The 15,608-nt window shown below is 41.6% G+C and overlaps 1 protein-coding gene and 1 long non-coding RNA gene across 51 annotated transcripts in view; one reads left to right on the plus strand and one right to left on the minus strand.

The window, feature by feature from the left end:
• LDB3 (LIM domain binding 3) overlaps positions 1-15,608 on the minus strand; it is a 148,360-nt gene that overhangs the window by 53,987 nt on the left and 78,765 nt on the right. For 18 of the 50 annotated variants that reach the window (XM_083740330.1, XM_083740326.1, XM_083740332.1 and 15 more), the window contains 2 exons: positions 14,162-14,568; positions 373-542 (listed from right to left, as the gene is read on the minus strand). In XM_083740330.1, the coding sequence (XP_083596456.1) occupies positions 373-542; positions 14,162-14,568 (577 nt within the window). Of the gene's footprint in view, positions 1-372; positions 565-5,452; positions 5,468-6,504; positions 6,709-8,634; positions 8,658-14,161; positions 14,569-15,608 lie in introns of all 50 variants that reach the window. The other 32 variants (XM_083740357.1, XM_083740345.1, XM_083740347.1 and 29 more) reach the window with 4 other exon arrangements.
• Positions 6,983-15,091, plus strand: LOC310845486. Its single transcript, XR_014564797.1, has 3 exons — positions 6,983-9,546; positions 9,764-10,736; positions 10,886-15,091. It is a non-coding gene; the product is annotated as an uncharacterized lncRNA (long non-coding RNA).

Raw genomic sequence — 15,608 nt, forward strand, 5'->3', positions numbered from 1 at the left:
TGGCATCTGAACTTGGCACCCTCAAGGACCCAAGCACATTGGAAAGCCCACCCTGGCTGATGCTAGCACCTCTTTAGGTTTTTCCCCACCCTTACAAAATGTTTTTAGGAACCAGGGTTGAGACGATTGTTGGGCTAGGTAACTGTTGTTGCTGCCGCCACCATCTTAATTCCCTCCCATGATGCCTCTGGCACAACACTGTAATGCTGCAATGTGATGCCAGTGGCATTGAGAGGGAATTAAAATGGCTTCCCCGCTTAAGCACAGAACTCCACCTCTCATATTACCTTATGACTACTGGCCGTTGGTATACAGAGGGAAAACAAAGAATTCCATCAAAGACGTGAACTGGGGCTTCCCAGCCTGACTTACTGTACTCAGTTCCTGTCATCTGAGCCAGGATGCGGAAGGACCTGGACTGCAAGTGGGAAGAACGGCGACTCCAATCATCAAGCTCATCTTCAGGCTTGTTCTGAGTTTTAAGCACAGCCTGATACACTGGAGAGGCACTGTCTACATGAGGATCTTTAACAGGGAGGCTACTGCAATGCAGAAAGAGGTGCACTGTAAAATGGCCAATGCTGATTTTGTCTCCCCTCCCCAACACCCTTCCTGCTGCTTGTCTGCAGATCCCCAGTTTCCACCTAACCACGGTTCAGTGAGATGATGCACTTGTGATAAATGTAAATGTCGGCCAGCAAATGTAAGGAGACTAACAATTCTGACTTGCATTTGTTGTCCAAAGGGTGTTTGTGGTTCTGGTGGCGATGGAATGGAGCCAGACTAAGTCCCATTGAAATCAGTGGTACTGAGATTAGTCATGATAAACTTTTTCATTTTGGTTACAATGGGAGCTAAGCGCAACCAACAGTTGTCTGTATCCAACCCATAATCATCCGTATGTCTATATCTCTATATCTTTATATATTTCTATATATCTATATCTATACAACTTTGCCCATCTTCTAGTTAAGAATGATCAGCATGTGGACCTATTCCAAACTATCAAACAAATCTACCAACAGGCTAAAATATTTCAACTCATTTATCCAAATGGCCTGCAATTGTCCAAAATACTTCAATAATCAGTTCAGATAAACTCTTTACAAAGAACTACAGGGAGAAGTTTTTCTTCTTCTTACACCATGATGGATTTTCAGAGTAACAGATCTATTACATTCTCTAGGTTCCAGTTTCCTCTATTATCATTTTGCTGTAGAACTGTTATTATATCCCAGGTTTCCTCAACCTCAGCCCTCCAGACGTTTTTGGCCTACAACTCCCATGATCCCTAGCTAGCAGGGCCAGTGGTCAGGGATGATGGGAATTGTAGTCTCAAAACATCTGGGGGGCCGAGGTTGAGGAAGCCTGTTATATCCTATATGTAGGCATATTGAAACCATACATTGCTGGGCCTTTATCCCACTATCTTATTGACATCCGTGTTAACAGTTTTTTTTTTTAAAAAATAAGCCTATAAGATAGATAGATAAATAAATAAATAAATGCTCAAACTTTTATGCTGGTATATCTGCCTTCAATGACACCATAGCACCATGTTTTGAATATTGTTGAAAGATGGCAAATGGTGAGTGCCATTTGAGGAATATCTGCTCATATTATAAGGATATCAGTGCTGATCAGAGGCAGCTCACTAAACAAAATTATGTGCATACATAATCATGGAATTAAATTCATTCTCCTTATCACTAGTAGCATTGTATTGGGCATGCAATGGGTCATCAAGGAACTTTTTTTTTCTTTTTTCCTTTCAGGTGGATAGCTTCAATTAACAGAGATGGAGACTCTTCAATTTATATCATAAAAAATCGTCATACATTTAAAACCCCCGCAGGCAGCACAATGAAAAATATCACCAATGCAAACCTCTTGGAATGGGAATCCATTTGATCCCAGTCTCCTGCTTACAATCTATGGAGTAGACCAGGTGCTAAAGCCTTGCTGAATCTAACCAAAGTTCATCAGGCCTAGCATTTTGATTCCCAACAACAGCCAGACAGATGCCCCTGGAAGCTCACAAGCAGATCATGGATGCAGTGGTTTTCCCCATGGCATTTGTTCCCAGTTATCTAACAATTATGCAGCACACCGGCTCTGAACACTGAAGACTTGATTTAGCTTGCATGGCCAATAGACCTCTGCTCTGTTAATTTATCTAATCCCCTTTTCAAAGCTGCCAAACTCCAACAGCCATCACCTTGTGATAGTAAATATTCTTCTTATGTGTTTTATGAAGAAACACTTTCCTTTGTTGCTACTGACCCCAATGTTCAAAGACAGAACAAAACCCAAGAAACGTTTTCAGAATTTGGCTCCTTGGGTTAATTGTGTCATTGAACTTTTATGATTGTATTAAACTAGGCAGCTAATAACTGAAATCACGACACACCACAATGACCGAAATCCAAGGAACTGTAATATGTATCTTGTTATCAGGTTCATTCAAAGTATATATGAAAACTGTTTAGGTAGTATAATCCAATGCATGCCTACTCAGAAGTGAGCTCTGTTACTGAGTTCACCATTAATTACTCTCAAGTATGTGTGTACAGGAGTGTAGCCTAAAATGTTTTTCACTTCCTTGGGATTTCTAGTCCATTTCACTTATTCAGTGGTCTGCAGTGACGATCTCTTTAAACAGGGGCAGAAACGGAATGATAAAAGTTTATAGAAAGACAATTCATTGGAATATGCATGAAAAAAGAAAAGGCAAAACTATCTTGTCTTGGTGTATTATGAATTAAACAGAAGGTTAGGGGTTAGGGGAAGAAAACCCCAAACTTATCATTGTAAACCATATAGATGCAACCGTCTTCCTCCTCCCCACCAAAGTTATAAGTAACTCCTGTATACAGGCAGGAATTCCTGGAACCTAAATGTAGATCACTTCTGAGTTTTGATGGAAGATAGGAAGATAGGAAGATAGGATTAAGATGCATTTAAAAAATATGTGCCGAGGATTAAATCCAAAAGACACCTGCAAAGAACTGGCTCACTCCATTTTTAAAAAATGTAGCCGATCTGAACCAGAAAAATGCTATGTGCATTAGAATCCAAGTGGATTTGAGAATAGTCAACATAATTTCACATCTGACATGCACAGAGCTTTGCCCAAGCAAGCCTGCAAGCCTGTCTGTGGACTTAGAAGGGTGAAACTGAAATGCATTCACATATAAAGCACAGTGTAACATATACTGGGAAAAACTAATGTTCTGCAGGTGAAAAATTAGGAAGCTTAAAAAGTGAAAAGGAGCAACAACAAGAGCTGTGCAGCACTGAACGAAGCACATTCAGAGGGCTCTTAGTTTAAAAACAAAAAGGAAAAACCAAAACCCCAAAACACATATAAACATTGTGAACAGAGCCCAGCTCTAGTATGGAACCATATACTAAAAGTATATAAGGGGGAAAAATAATTGTGAAACTTTGTGTATATTACAGTATTAAAAATGTGTCCCCCAATTTTATGAATTTACGCATGCTGCTTTGGGAGGGCTTTTTGCTCAGAAAGGCAATGTAAAAATATTTTGGATAAAAATAATAAAATAAAAAATATGAAAACCGTGTGTCCAAAACATAGGACACAATATGTGTCTATGGAGTGTGTGCTTTTAAAAAGTAGCTTGGTGTTTGAGGTAACAGGGAAAATAATATAATGGGCATATACATTCTGATAAAGAAATAAAGTCACTTATTTCCCTTTTTGACACCTTTCAGAGTCTTGTATTTGTTCACTGGAGCAAAATCCATTCCCCAAACTCAGAATCTGCATTTTCAGTCTGTGTGATTACTTTTTTGCTTATTTTCTGGGTGGTGGGGGAGTCAGTAACTTTATAGTTCTTAATTTATGTATTTAGGTCTTTCCCACAAAAAACCAGTACACATGTGTTGTAGAATCCACATGTGGAACAGTTTCCTAAGGACTGTACCACTTCAGACTGCAATTAGCATGGTAAAGGCAAGACTAGCTCAAATTTCTGTCTTTTTTGTTTTGTTTTTACCAGCAGAACATTGTAACATGTAATTCCCATGTGCAGTCTAAAGTGGTACCACTCAGAAAGACCTGCACCACATACTTCTAATGCAAGTGTAAATCACTCTAAAGCCGAAATCCTTACAATTCATAGGTAAACCCCTTTAATGAGATTTAACGACAATGCAGAAGTGTGTCTTCTATTTTCATATGTTTGGTGCTATTATACTGTGACCTATCTGGAGTTTTCTGGAGGGCATGGTGGCTGTATTTAGTGTTTTGGTGTTACAATAACGAGCCTAGCCTGTGCCTGGGCTCACATGCTTCCCCTCCTCCAGCACAGCCATTCAGTGATCAGAAACTTCCACTTCCATTTTAGATTAACCATAATTTAGTGTGTTGTCTATACCCTAAACTGTGGTTAATCTTAACTACGGTTAGAGAAACAAGTCAACTTCACAAACTATAATTTGAAGTTGACTTCTTTCCTTTACCTGTGGTTAGGGTCTAGTGGGTTTGGATGGCATGGCAAGCTGCAGTTAGTAAAAAAAATGGAAGCCAAAGGTTTTGAATTCCTCCTCATAGCCATGCAAAAGGAGGTGCGAGGAGCCTTTAAACCCAAGGAGAGGATAAGCTCATTGTTGCAACCCTAAACAATGGCTCCTTCTTGAGCAACATTCTACTGTAAGAAAAGAGATGCTGAATTGACTGTTTAATTTTGTGTGATCAGCTGTTTGGAAGATCCCACTTAACTGCCATCAGCAAAATACTGGCTCAGTTCAGACCCTACTTGATTTCTCACAGGAGACACCAGACTCCCATATCTCCATGAACATTGCAAGGGGGGAAGCCAAGGGGGCCAGAGCTCCCAGCATTTTATGCTGGGCCCTAGATCCCCTGCCCCCTTCTTCCCTTTTTAAAAGAACACACTTTGTAAACTCTGCTAACAGGGCAGCTGGGTAAGACTCCAGCCACGCACCACTTTAATATGCCCAGGGGCTCCTATACATATAAACCAGCATATGCAGATTTCATGCAAATTTGTTTGAAGTCCTAGAAAGACCCCTGCTCCCCTTCCCCATGCAGATTGTGTCCCAATAATGTGAGTGCTAAATGGGAGCACCTAATTGTGCAGATGCCTGTTCACATAAGGTGTTCCCCAACAAAAGAGTAGAGGTGATTCAAATCGGGCATCAGCATGACTGGGAGTTCATGTGGTGCTCCCCCTACCACTGAAAGGAAGTTGTGGACTTGGTAAATATCTGAACTAGGCCAGTAAAATTCTCCGCCATGAAACATTCGTGAGTCTGCCTTATATGTCTTAATTTAGCACCAATACATACTAAATGTTTTTAAAATCTATAAAATTGGAAAGAAGTGGGCCATACATAAGAGGAAGATTAATTTCTACTCTGCACCTCTTTGGTTCTATAGAGTTGGAAATATAAATCTACTTACGCCAGTGGAGATTCACTGTGAGTCATAGGATCAAAACCCAACAAAGAGTATTGAGTGTTTGGGGTCCATCATAATGGAGAGTTGGGATGTATACAACAGAGCAACATTAGTATGAGAAATTAACGAAAACCCACAAGGAATGTATAAAGGGGGGAAAGAAAGAGAAGAAACCATTATCAATACAAGGAGTGCAAAGGAGTAAATTAATACATCAGCAGTTGGAAGAAGCTTGCTAAAGTTGTTAAACCTGGGTAGCAACATTGCTGTTCTGTAACTCTGAATGCATTCAAAATTTTGCAATCTGCACACAAAGCAATATATATATATATGCATCATAAGAAGGCCATACACATATAACTTCCATCAAGATACTGGAGTTGCACAACTGAGAGTTAACTCCTAATCGACACAGGCAAATATCAACAGTCTTGAAAAAGCACCGGTGATTTCATTTGTTAAAAATGTACTGCGAGAGAGAGAGTAATATTGGCACAACACTCCTGACCTGACTTTGTTTTTTCTTCTTCTTTTTAACACCCATCACCCAATATTTGGGAGATGTTCTGAAGTGCAGCAAGGGGAGGTGGAAGGAGGAAGCTGGATTCTTTTCCACACCCTTGCTTTCCCACACTAGGAGTTTTTTTAAAACCACTGTTGTTCCACTTTTTAAAGCAAGTTTTCTTCTGGTCAGAACACCATCACACTGCTTTAAAGGGATTTCAGGACAGACCTGCACACAGCTCTGCCCTCGTAATTGGTTGGGTTTTAGGTGTATCTGATAAAATATTAGATTTCTTTATCTTTCAAGATGAAAAAGCAAAAAAGGTAAACCCTGTAGCCTTGGGGAAAGGGGGATATGAAAATATGATGAACAAATAAAACAGAAATTCTAGATTTATCATGTCAAACCAACCCTTCCTCCCAGTTTCCCAGATCTTGTTGTCTCTAGCACTTTATTCCACATCACGGCACTTAGCAGACTGCTCAAAATGAAAGAGAGGGCAGTGTAGCATGCAGGGAGGAACCGGAGCACACAAAGGAAGTTCTCTTACCCAGCAAGTTCACCACCTTGCGCCTGGGCCTGGCCTGCAATGGCATCCATGATAGCATCTTGAGAATACATGCTTATTGGGGTGTTATACTGGGCGTGAATGATGGTGGCCTTGCCACCAGGCCCTTTCACCTCAATGGGTTTGTGCGTAGACAGAGCAGAATCCTTCAGGACGTTGGGGTTGAAGCGCTCCACGTACTCTGTGCTGGGATGGGGGAAGAGTGAGGTTACAGAAAGTGAGGGAAGAAAGAAGAAAAGGGGCAAGGAAGCGATGGTGGAAAGGGAGGGAAGGAGGTGCGTGCACAGAGGAGCATTCAAGGACATCGTGCACAAGTAGAGAAAGCTTTTGATTGGACAGAATGGACTTGAAATACCACGGCAAAAAAGGGCAGGACTTGCAGCCATTCCAGAGAATGGATGACCTGACGATAGCTTCTGCTTTTGTGGAAGAAATGCTACAATATCCCACCATTAAAAGCACAATGTTTTAATTGTGAGAAAGTGTCTTTCTTCCCTCAGATAGGGCACCCACTGGCACTGTGACAGCTGTTGGGAAAACAAGTGTAGGGAATATTTGGCCATGCAGATGTGGCTGAGCTGCAACTCCCATGATCCCTGCCCATTGGCCATGCTTGCTGGGGCTGTCCCTTGTACAGTGGCCATGTAAAAGTCAGTGGTTTATAAACACATCTCTGTCTCTCACACCTTCACTCTGGCAAGCCAGGGGGATTATCACAGGCCAAGGAAACATTTCAGCCTGACAAAAGCACTCAAGGCGGTTGGAATGTGTCCTTGAAATGGACACATCCAATGACGTAGCCTGGGGGCGAGGCCCAAAGGTCAGGCAGAGAGAGCCGTCCTTGGGCTTGAGGTTACTCACTCCTGCTCTAGGGGCATCGGATATCAGATTTTCTTTCTGATGCATATGACCATATGCAATTTTTTCAATAATTTTCTAGAAAACCCACACCACTGCTTCTGGGGGCATGAATGTCAAGTTAGGGACAGAAAATCTCCCAATTTGTTATTGTTCCTGAAGCCCAGTCCTATTGAGGTAGACTTAGAAATAGATCAACGTGGGTTTGCTCCCTGGTAATATATATATAGGATTACAGCCTTAGCAGGCTATTGATGCAACTCTTGCTAGGTCATGATATCAGAAGCTCCCCCCTCCCTCTTTATTTCTCAAATGATAAAATGATATTTTATAAGATACCTTTGTTGAAAGTCTGCCAGGCAGAAATTGTTAATACAAAACCAATTGTACGTAGCTGCTGGATTGCAAGAGGGACAAGACTGTCTTTTTAAAAGCTCTGAAGCAGAACAATACTCGACTGATGTAGATGTTCCTGTCGTGGCAGCAGTTTGACAGGAGAAACGGCGCCTGACCTGTGGGATGTTTATCTCCCTCAGAGCTATCAAAGGGGTGGGAGCCTTTGGGGAATGTATTTTTATGAACCAGGGAGGGACAGTTATAAAACAGATACCAGGACTCAAACAACGCAGTACATGCACAGACACTTCGAGGGAACAGAAACCTGCCACGACATTAACACATTAACTAACATGCGTCACAAACTAAAATGTACATTTATAGTAACATTTGACTTCAAATGGTTTGAACCTCTTAGCAAGGTATTTCACGGCAAGAAGCCTCCACACACTAGTTTCAACAGCCACCACAGGCATCTGTAGCTAGTAAGCCTTCCAGCCTAGCCATGCCATGCTCCCAGAAAAGGAAAAGCCACTGCCATCCACTCACTCCTACTCTATACTAGTTATCAGACTTTGTGGCCAGCACATGAAGATCCTCTGGGAGCCACAACAGGAACAGAGAGGTCTTGTGGCAAACCTTTTGAGTGGATGCAAAATAATTAAATAAAGCCATTCCAGACAAAGTAATGCATTTGCAGTGGCACCATAATAATATGTAAGGAGGAGGAATATTCCTAGAACGGAACTACCAGTAGAACACACTAGTGCCATTTTATGCCTGCCACACCACTGAGCTCTTGTAATGTGCATCTCACTTGCAAGCACACGCACACAGCAGGAACAAACAGGTTCATGCTACCCCAGGAAGTGGGGACATAGTCAAACATGTAACACTGGCACACTGTTTAATACTAACTTGGCAGCAGTGTTCGCTATGACCTGGGAGGGAAGAGAAAGACAAAAGGAGGGGAAATCAGACCAACAGATTTAAAATAAAATAAAAAGAGCATGAGGCTAGTAAGTATTAACCAGGCTTTATAAGGCTTTTGCAAATTCCTCTACAAATAGGAACAGAAAGCAGCTGTTATGTCCCAAACCTCCCAATGTGATTAACAGAGGGAAAATGTAAGGATTACAGTTTATCCACCAGGATTTATGGAGGTACTGTGACATTTTGCCTGAACATGAACACCAAGTTTTTATTACTGTAACATTGCTTGGCATACTGCTTGGCATGCAAGGGCAAGAAAGCAAACTTTTGAAAGTCGCTTTGGAAAGTGACCATTAGATAACAACAGCAACCCATGTGAACACAGTAGATGCATCAAAGAAATAACGCCTCTCACCTCCACTGTGCTAAGCACTCTGGGATCAAGCACCATTCTTTCTCAATCTTTTCTACTGCTAGTGTATTGACATCTTGCTTGACCAAGAACATCCAAAGCAAATATCAAGAAGATGCACATGTCATAAACCCTCCTTCCCAGGGTTCTGTCACACCACCACCATGGAAATCATGGCAAAGCTCTGAAGCGAGAGGCCAATTCAATTCTCAGTGACTCCCACTGAGCTCTGCAGGTTAAAGTAAATGCACTTTGGTCTGGAACACAGTTGAGAGGGAGCAAAACCTGTCCACAGGGATTCCAGAATGCACCTTGTTTTCTTTTTCCTATATAAATGAATGGCTTCTATTGACCTCATAGGAACTATGGGAAAAATTATAGCAGTTACACTTGCAAACTCCACTGTGGTGGGAAGACACTAGGCACTCCTGGTAACTAGGGAATCAAGAGAAAGTGTTGGATCCAAAATATTCTCCTAGCTGTGTGTATAGATAGATAGATGATTGATAGATAGATAGATAGATGATAGATAGATAGATAGATAGATAGATAGATGATAGATAGATAGATAGATAGATAGATAGATAGATAGATAGATGATAGATAGATAGATAGATAGATAGATAGATATAGATAGATAGATAGAGATAGATAGATGATAGATAGATAGATAGATAGATAGATAGATAGATAGATAGATAGATGATAGATAGATATGCTCCTTCAGGGTCAGTGCAACTCCATCTGTATCAAACTCTCCCAAATTGCAAGAATTCCTAACCAACATAACCAATGTCTTGTCTGGATTAAGTTTTAGCTTGTTTAGCCACCCATTTCTGAACACTGACCTATCACTTTTATTGCCATACTGGTATTAGATTGTGGCAAGAGTTGTGCGTCACCCACACATTGACGAACCCTCCGCTCAAATCTTCAGATGACATCCCAGTAGTTTCATATAGGGGTTGAAAGTATAGAAAACAAGATGGAACTCTGGGGCACTCCACAGGTCAAAGGCTATGAGATGAAACAGCAGTCTCCCAGGGTCACTTTCTGGGAGAGCCTCTCAGAAGAACAGCGTTCCACAAACCTATCCCCACCAAACAGCTTAGGAAGGATACCATGGCTGATTGTATCAGACACTGCTGGGAGGTCCAGAAGATGCAACAGGACAGCACTCCCTCTGAGCATCTCATAGTGTAGGTCCACTAGGGTGACCAAGTCAGCTTCAGTTGCAAAACCAGGCTGGAAGCCAGATTACAATGGTTCCAAAGAATCCAATGAATACCTACAGTTGGAAGCTTGGTGACCAACTCAAGAGATTCTGGTGACTGATAGGATCAATATGTCACCTGCTATCCACTGATGTAGGTCAACATTGGGTTAGCGCCAGGAATGAATGCTGTCTTATTAACATTTTCTGCAGCTCAGTTCTTAGGACCATTTCACACATTACATAGCAGCAAATGGGTCTTTCCACTGCATTTATGCTCAGTAGGGAGCTGCAGCTAATTCCAGCTCTTTGACAAATGCACTTATGAGACACAGGTGTTTTTGCAACAATGTTTTTGTTCCACTTACTCCTGCCACATTTTTAACGATACACTTAAAGAAAATGCAGGTGCACAGATAAGAATGATGTCGCCTCAAGTGCAATTTGGGAGGAGAAGCACCAGTGGTGTAGTGTGGGTTGTCAGCACCCGGGGCAAGGCAAGTAATTTGCACCCCCTAACCCGTGGATTTGCGCCCCTAACCCTAACCCCCAGATGTTGCGCCCGGTGCGGCCGGCCCCCCCTGCACCCCCCACGCTACGCCACTGAGAAGCACTTGTGGACTGGCACCGTCCTCCAGCCAGGCCCTTGAGTCGATCTGAAACTTATTCTGCAAGGAACAACCTAGAACCTTGACCATCTCATCAATTTTCAAGGGTCAAGCACTCTGCCAGATATACCCCACAGATCCCTGTTAGACCTTGCATGAATATGAATTGTAAGCGGCTTTGGGAGCTAATCTTGGCAGGGTGTAGTGGAAGGCAGTTCCCGCTGTCCTGATAGGTGAACCAGGCTGGAGCACTGTTCCTAGATTTATTTTTGTTACTCCCCCCCTTTAAAAGGCCCAGATCTGGTTGAGGAAGAAACTCAGGTTTATGTTTTTAATTTATCAGAGAAGGGAGCCTTCTTAGCAAGCCGTTCAAGTTGCCGCTAGCAAGACTCAATCCACGATTCTTCTGGTAGCTGACAAAGTTAATGAGGGAAGGGATTTTCCTGTGGATCCAGGGGATCAGGTTGCTGTGACTGTCTTGCACACTTCTCTTTAATGGACAACAGGGGTCTGGTGGCAGACATGGAGATTTCTTAAAAGAAAGGCGAAGTTGCATAGTATGAATACATAGATGTACTGTTTACTCCACTGCTTGCTGTCCAAGTTTTAATGGGAGAGGGAGAAAAGGAAGGGGGAAAACACTAGTTGCCAATACAGGTTTTCACATCAGGATAATTAAAAGTTTCCCACTCCATCTTGTTTCCTGCCCTTCAGTTTCTCTCACTCAAGAATATTCTCCCACTGGCTTAGTAAACTGTGCTTTAATCCAAATATATCTGCCTGTTACAGAAACTCACTGAGATATATTAGGAACAAGTTGTAGTCAGTAAGCAGATCAGTGATTCTATATCCATTTTAGGAATGTGCAGGACAGCTGGGCATCTGCTTACTGAGAAACACAGTGTAATAGTATCATTTTCTGAAGTGGATGCTGTTGGCTATACTAATCCTCTAAGCTATGCCCATGCACGTAAAACAACATTTTAAAGCACGGCATAAGCCTTTAGTGATATACCCCCTGAATAAGAGGGAAACTAACTCTTCCACAGTATCTGATTGGACTTTCAAAACACATCAAAGGCAGAACGCAAGCTCTTCACATACCAGCAGTCATGAAAATGGACAACTGACAGACCACATCTAACATAGCCTAATGAAATTGGTCATGAATCCTGCAAAGCAAAGATGGCAGCCCAGACCTTGAGAGGGCTCCTGTATCTTTAACAGATGAAGAAGAGAGATGCTTGTCAGGAAACACCACACCTGGTGGAATGTTCCATTCTATGCAACTCTTAAAGGTGTATGAACTTGAGGTCTTGCACTGGTTCCCAAACTTGTGTTTGAAAATGAGACCTCCATGCAGGTCCATTTTCTACCCCTGCCCCTCCAGCCAGTTTGGTGCACTCATTCCATTTCATTTGTATATTGTCAGCTTTTGTGACATCCAAATATTTTCCATTGAGATTTGCCATGTGACAAGAGGGCTTGAAACACTCTCTTTGTTGGCCCCACCTCCCCTGTTGGGTTTCCCAGTGGACTGGGAAAGGGAGAGGGGAAGTAATGGACATCAGTATAGCAATAGACTGTCTGTGAAATCATTTGCAGCAATTTAAAATAATAGAAAGTTTATGCAAAAGATGAGCACTGCCAGGTCCAAAACAGGACAAGAGCGATTTTGTAGAGCTCGTATTGCCACAGAATCTAATATACTGATCACTGACCACTAAACAAGATTTTCTCGTCACATCCCCATTGATCTCATCCAAGGAGGCCTACAAATGGAATGACCATTGAATGCTACACTTTCACAGCTGCACAGACCTGGCACAGAAATACTTGTGTTGAATGGCAGAGTCAATCTGTGACATGGGTGGAATTTTATAACTATGGAAACAGTGCTCCCTCCTAAAGGCAAGCCTCTATTATGGGATGAATTAAAGGAGGACACATGAAATTTGATAATGACGTGGGAGTTGTCTGGGAGCATATTCATGCCAGATATGGACTATCACTGTCAACAGGCATCAGGGATGTGAATATGCTCATGAAGAGCTAGGCGTCATGTTCGTACTCATGGAGATAGTTAAAGAGGAAGTGCAATATGGGTCGATCTCTTTCTTTTATTTGTCTCTCTACACACATACTAGCTTAGGGCTCGTCCACCCTGATTTTTCTCTGTGCTTTCTTGGCACACACCCACTCTTTTCTGGTCTGTGCCTGAGCGCTTGCTCTCTCCAACTGCAAAAATTTGCTCTTTAATGCTTTTGGAAATCCACAGTAAGGTTGATGGTGAATCCTTTCACACTAAGGAAATAAAACCAGTTTAGGTCAAAGCTTTTTGTTTAACTAAATCAGCAAGAAAATGGACCAGTATCTGATGCGACATCAATTTCATACCAGAGCAGTTCTAAAGAGGTCACTGTGATTCGATTGCTAATTGTGTGTCACCTAGGATTAAAAGTGCCGTCGAATGGAAATCCAGATATAAAGAGGATTATCTTAGATATTTATGGCTATTAAAGTATTAACGAACTGATGCTCTGTCCAGATGGAAACAATTGATTACTCTTCATTTTACCCCCTCTAAAATGCTGGTGCTTCTTGAATGATTTCTACTGAGTTTCCCTATCATTTCCCCACAGACTCCTCACTCTCTTCTGATTTGAAAACACATCTGAGTGAGCAAAAGCCTAAGAGTTTTGAGACACAAGATTTGGGGAAAAAAATCAGAGGATCCTACTAATTATTCCTCAAACTCCATTTAATGCCATTGGAAGTTGTTCACTGTGATGGACAAGGGGGAGAGTGAATTTAAATTCTCTGTACTTTGTAGATGCTCTATAGATCCTATAGTACCTACCGTAGTCATTTTATGTTGTATGACACTAGGCACAAGCCAAACAGCATCGTAATTCAAAAGCCCAATGGTTATTTAAAGAACAGTGACTTCAAGGATCTATTTTTCAGGAAATCATTTAGAAAAGTTGGCTAGTATTCAGTAGTAGTCATGTCACTCATTACCAGATGTTTGGGACCAAAAAGGAATCTCTGTAACCATCATACCCTGCTTGTGAGCTTCTCAAAGGCACCTGGCTGGCTACTATTGGTTTAGGTGGACTATGAAAGGCGAGCTATTTTGTACTAGATTTAATGATGGATTCAAGACAAATGCATACTCACTACCCAGAATGCTTCCAATGAGCTGTGTATAGAAATTGGCCCATTCACCAAACTATCTAGAATGCATGATCAGAAAACAAGTTTATTACATTTACATACCATCTAAGAGGTCCACCTTCTGAAGCCCTTCGTGTGAGACTTAACTTATGCATCTCAGCCATTTCCCTTAGAGTTTCTGCTGAGTAAAGGCCAATGGGGTTGTTATATTGCCTTGCCGGGCTTAGCTGGTGTTTAGGGCTATTGCCATCTGTGATCGCTGAGCTTGTTTTGGAAGCTAGGTCACTTTTTGCTGGTGAAAGGTCAGATGCCACAGACTGAGAAGAGACTGAAGATCTAATGTTGACAGTCTTTAAGAAGGAGGAACTATGTGACTGGCTCATCTCTTGTTTGCTGAGGTAGCCTGAATATGCTCCATTGCTTGCTAAAATGCTACTCATGGACCCAGCCGATGTGCTACTTAGAGGATTGACGCTTGCTCGGTTGCCATTGACTTCCAGAACAGTATCCTGTAGAAGCAAACATGCAGGCGAAGGAAGGAAGGAAGGAAGGAAGGAAAGAAAGAAAGAAAGAAAGAAAGAAAGAAAGAAAGAAAGAAAGAAAGAAAAGCAATCATAGAACACATGCAAAAAGAAAAAGTCTACAGCTCTGGAATTCTACATATATCTGCAAGGTTGCCAACCTCTGACTTTAAAAAAATAATATTCTCCTTCTGGAAACCAACATGTCAGGGACAGAATCTTACATATCCGAAGTGAAGCCAGGTGGTTTTAGGACAGATTCTGGTAAAATTTGGAGATTTCTGGTTTTTCAGATGCCAATAGCAATTGCTTGACAGAAACACATAGTATTATGCATCAAGTAAGAGCTGTCTGGTTGGCAACCCTACATATCAGACATTTGCAACCTTCATAGCCTTGCATTAGTCAAGCGAAAATATTAACCACATCTCTTCCCAAAGCAGCATGTTTCTCAATTCAAGATGCATGTCAATAAAGCTTCTCATCTGAACAACTGCTGATATTAGTTACCATACATGGTTCAACTGCCCATTTGTTCTTACAGAAAGGATATGTGGTTCTTAGATAAATTTGGCTTTTTGGATGGTATCTAACTACACCTGCAACATATGCACATACCTATATCAATGTTGTTATGTAGATATGGGAGGGCTAATATTTCGACAATCACGCCACATATGATTAGTCTCAAAATTAAGGGCCACTGCCAGCAGAGGCAGAAATTCATGTTAATAAAGGTTGTGCAATGTGGTTAGCAAAATAGGCTGTAAAGAAGATTCTATTAATAGACAATCTCTCTGTAGACTTTGCATTTGGAAAAGTGGAACACAGCCATGTACAGCCAAAGAATCTCCACTTCAGATATCCTTTCCATTATTGATTTCCTGCTAATTTGGTCAAAATGCAGAATAAAGAGAAAAGACTGAGATGTTTGAAAAAGCCAACACAAAGCCAACATTCTCCTGGCAGGACCAAAACTTGAATTCAAAGGAGAAAGTGTATTGATAGACAGGGATCAAACAAGTGGC

The sequence above is a fragment of the Podarcis gaigeae genome (assembly GCF_964106915.1).
Source record: "Podarcis gaigeae genome assembly, chromosome: 5".
Lineage (NCBI taxonomy): Eukaryota > Metazoa > Chordata > Lepidosauria > Squamata > Lacertidae > Podarcis > Podarcis gaigeae.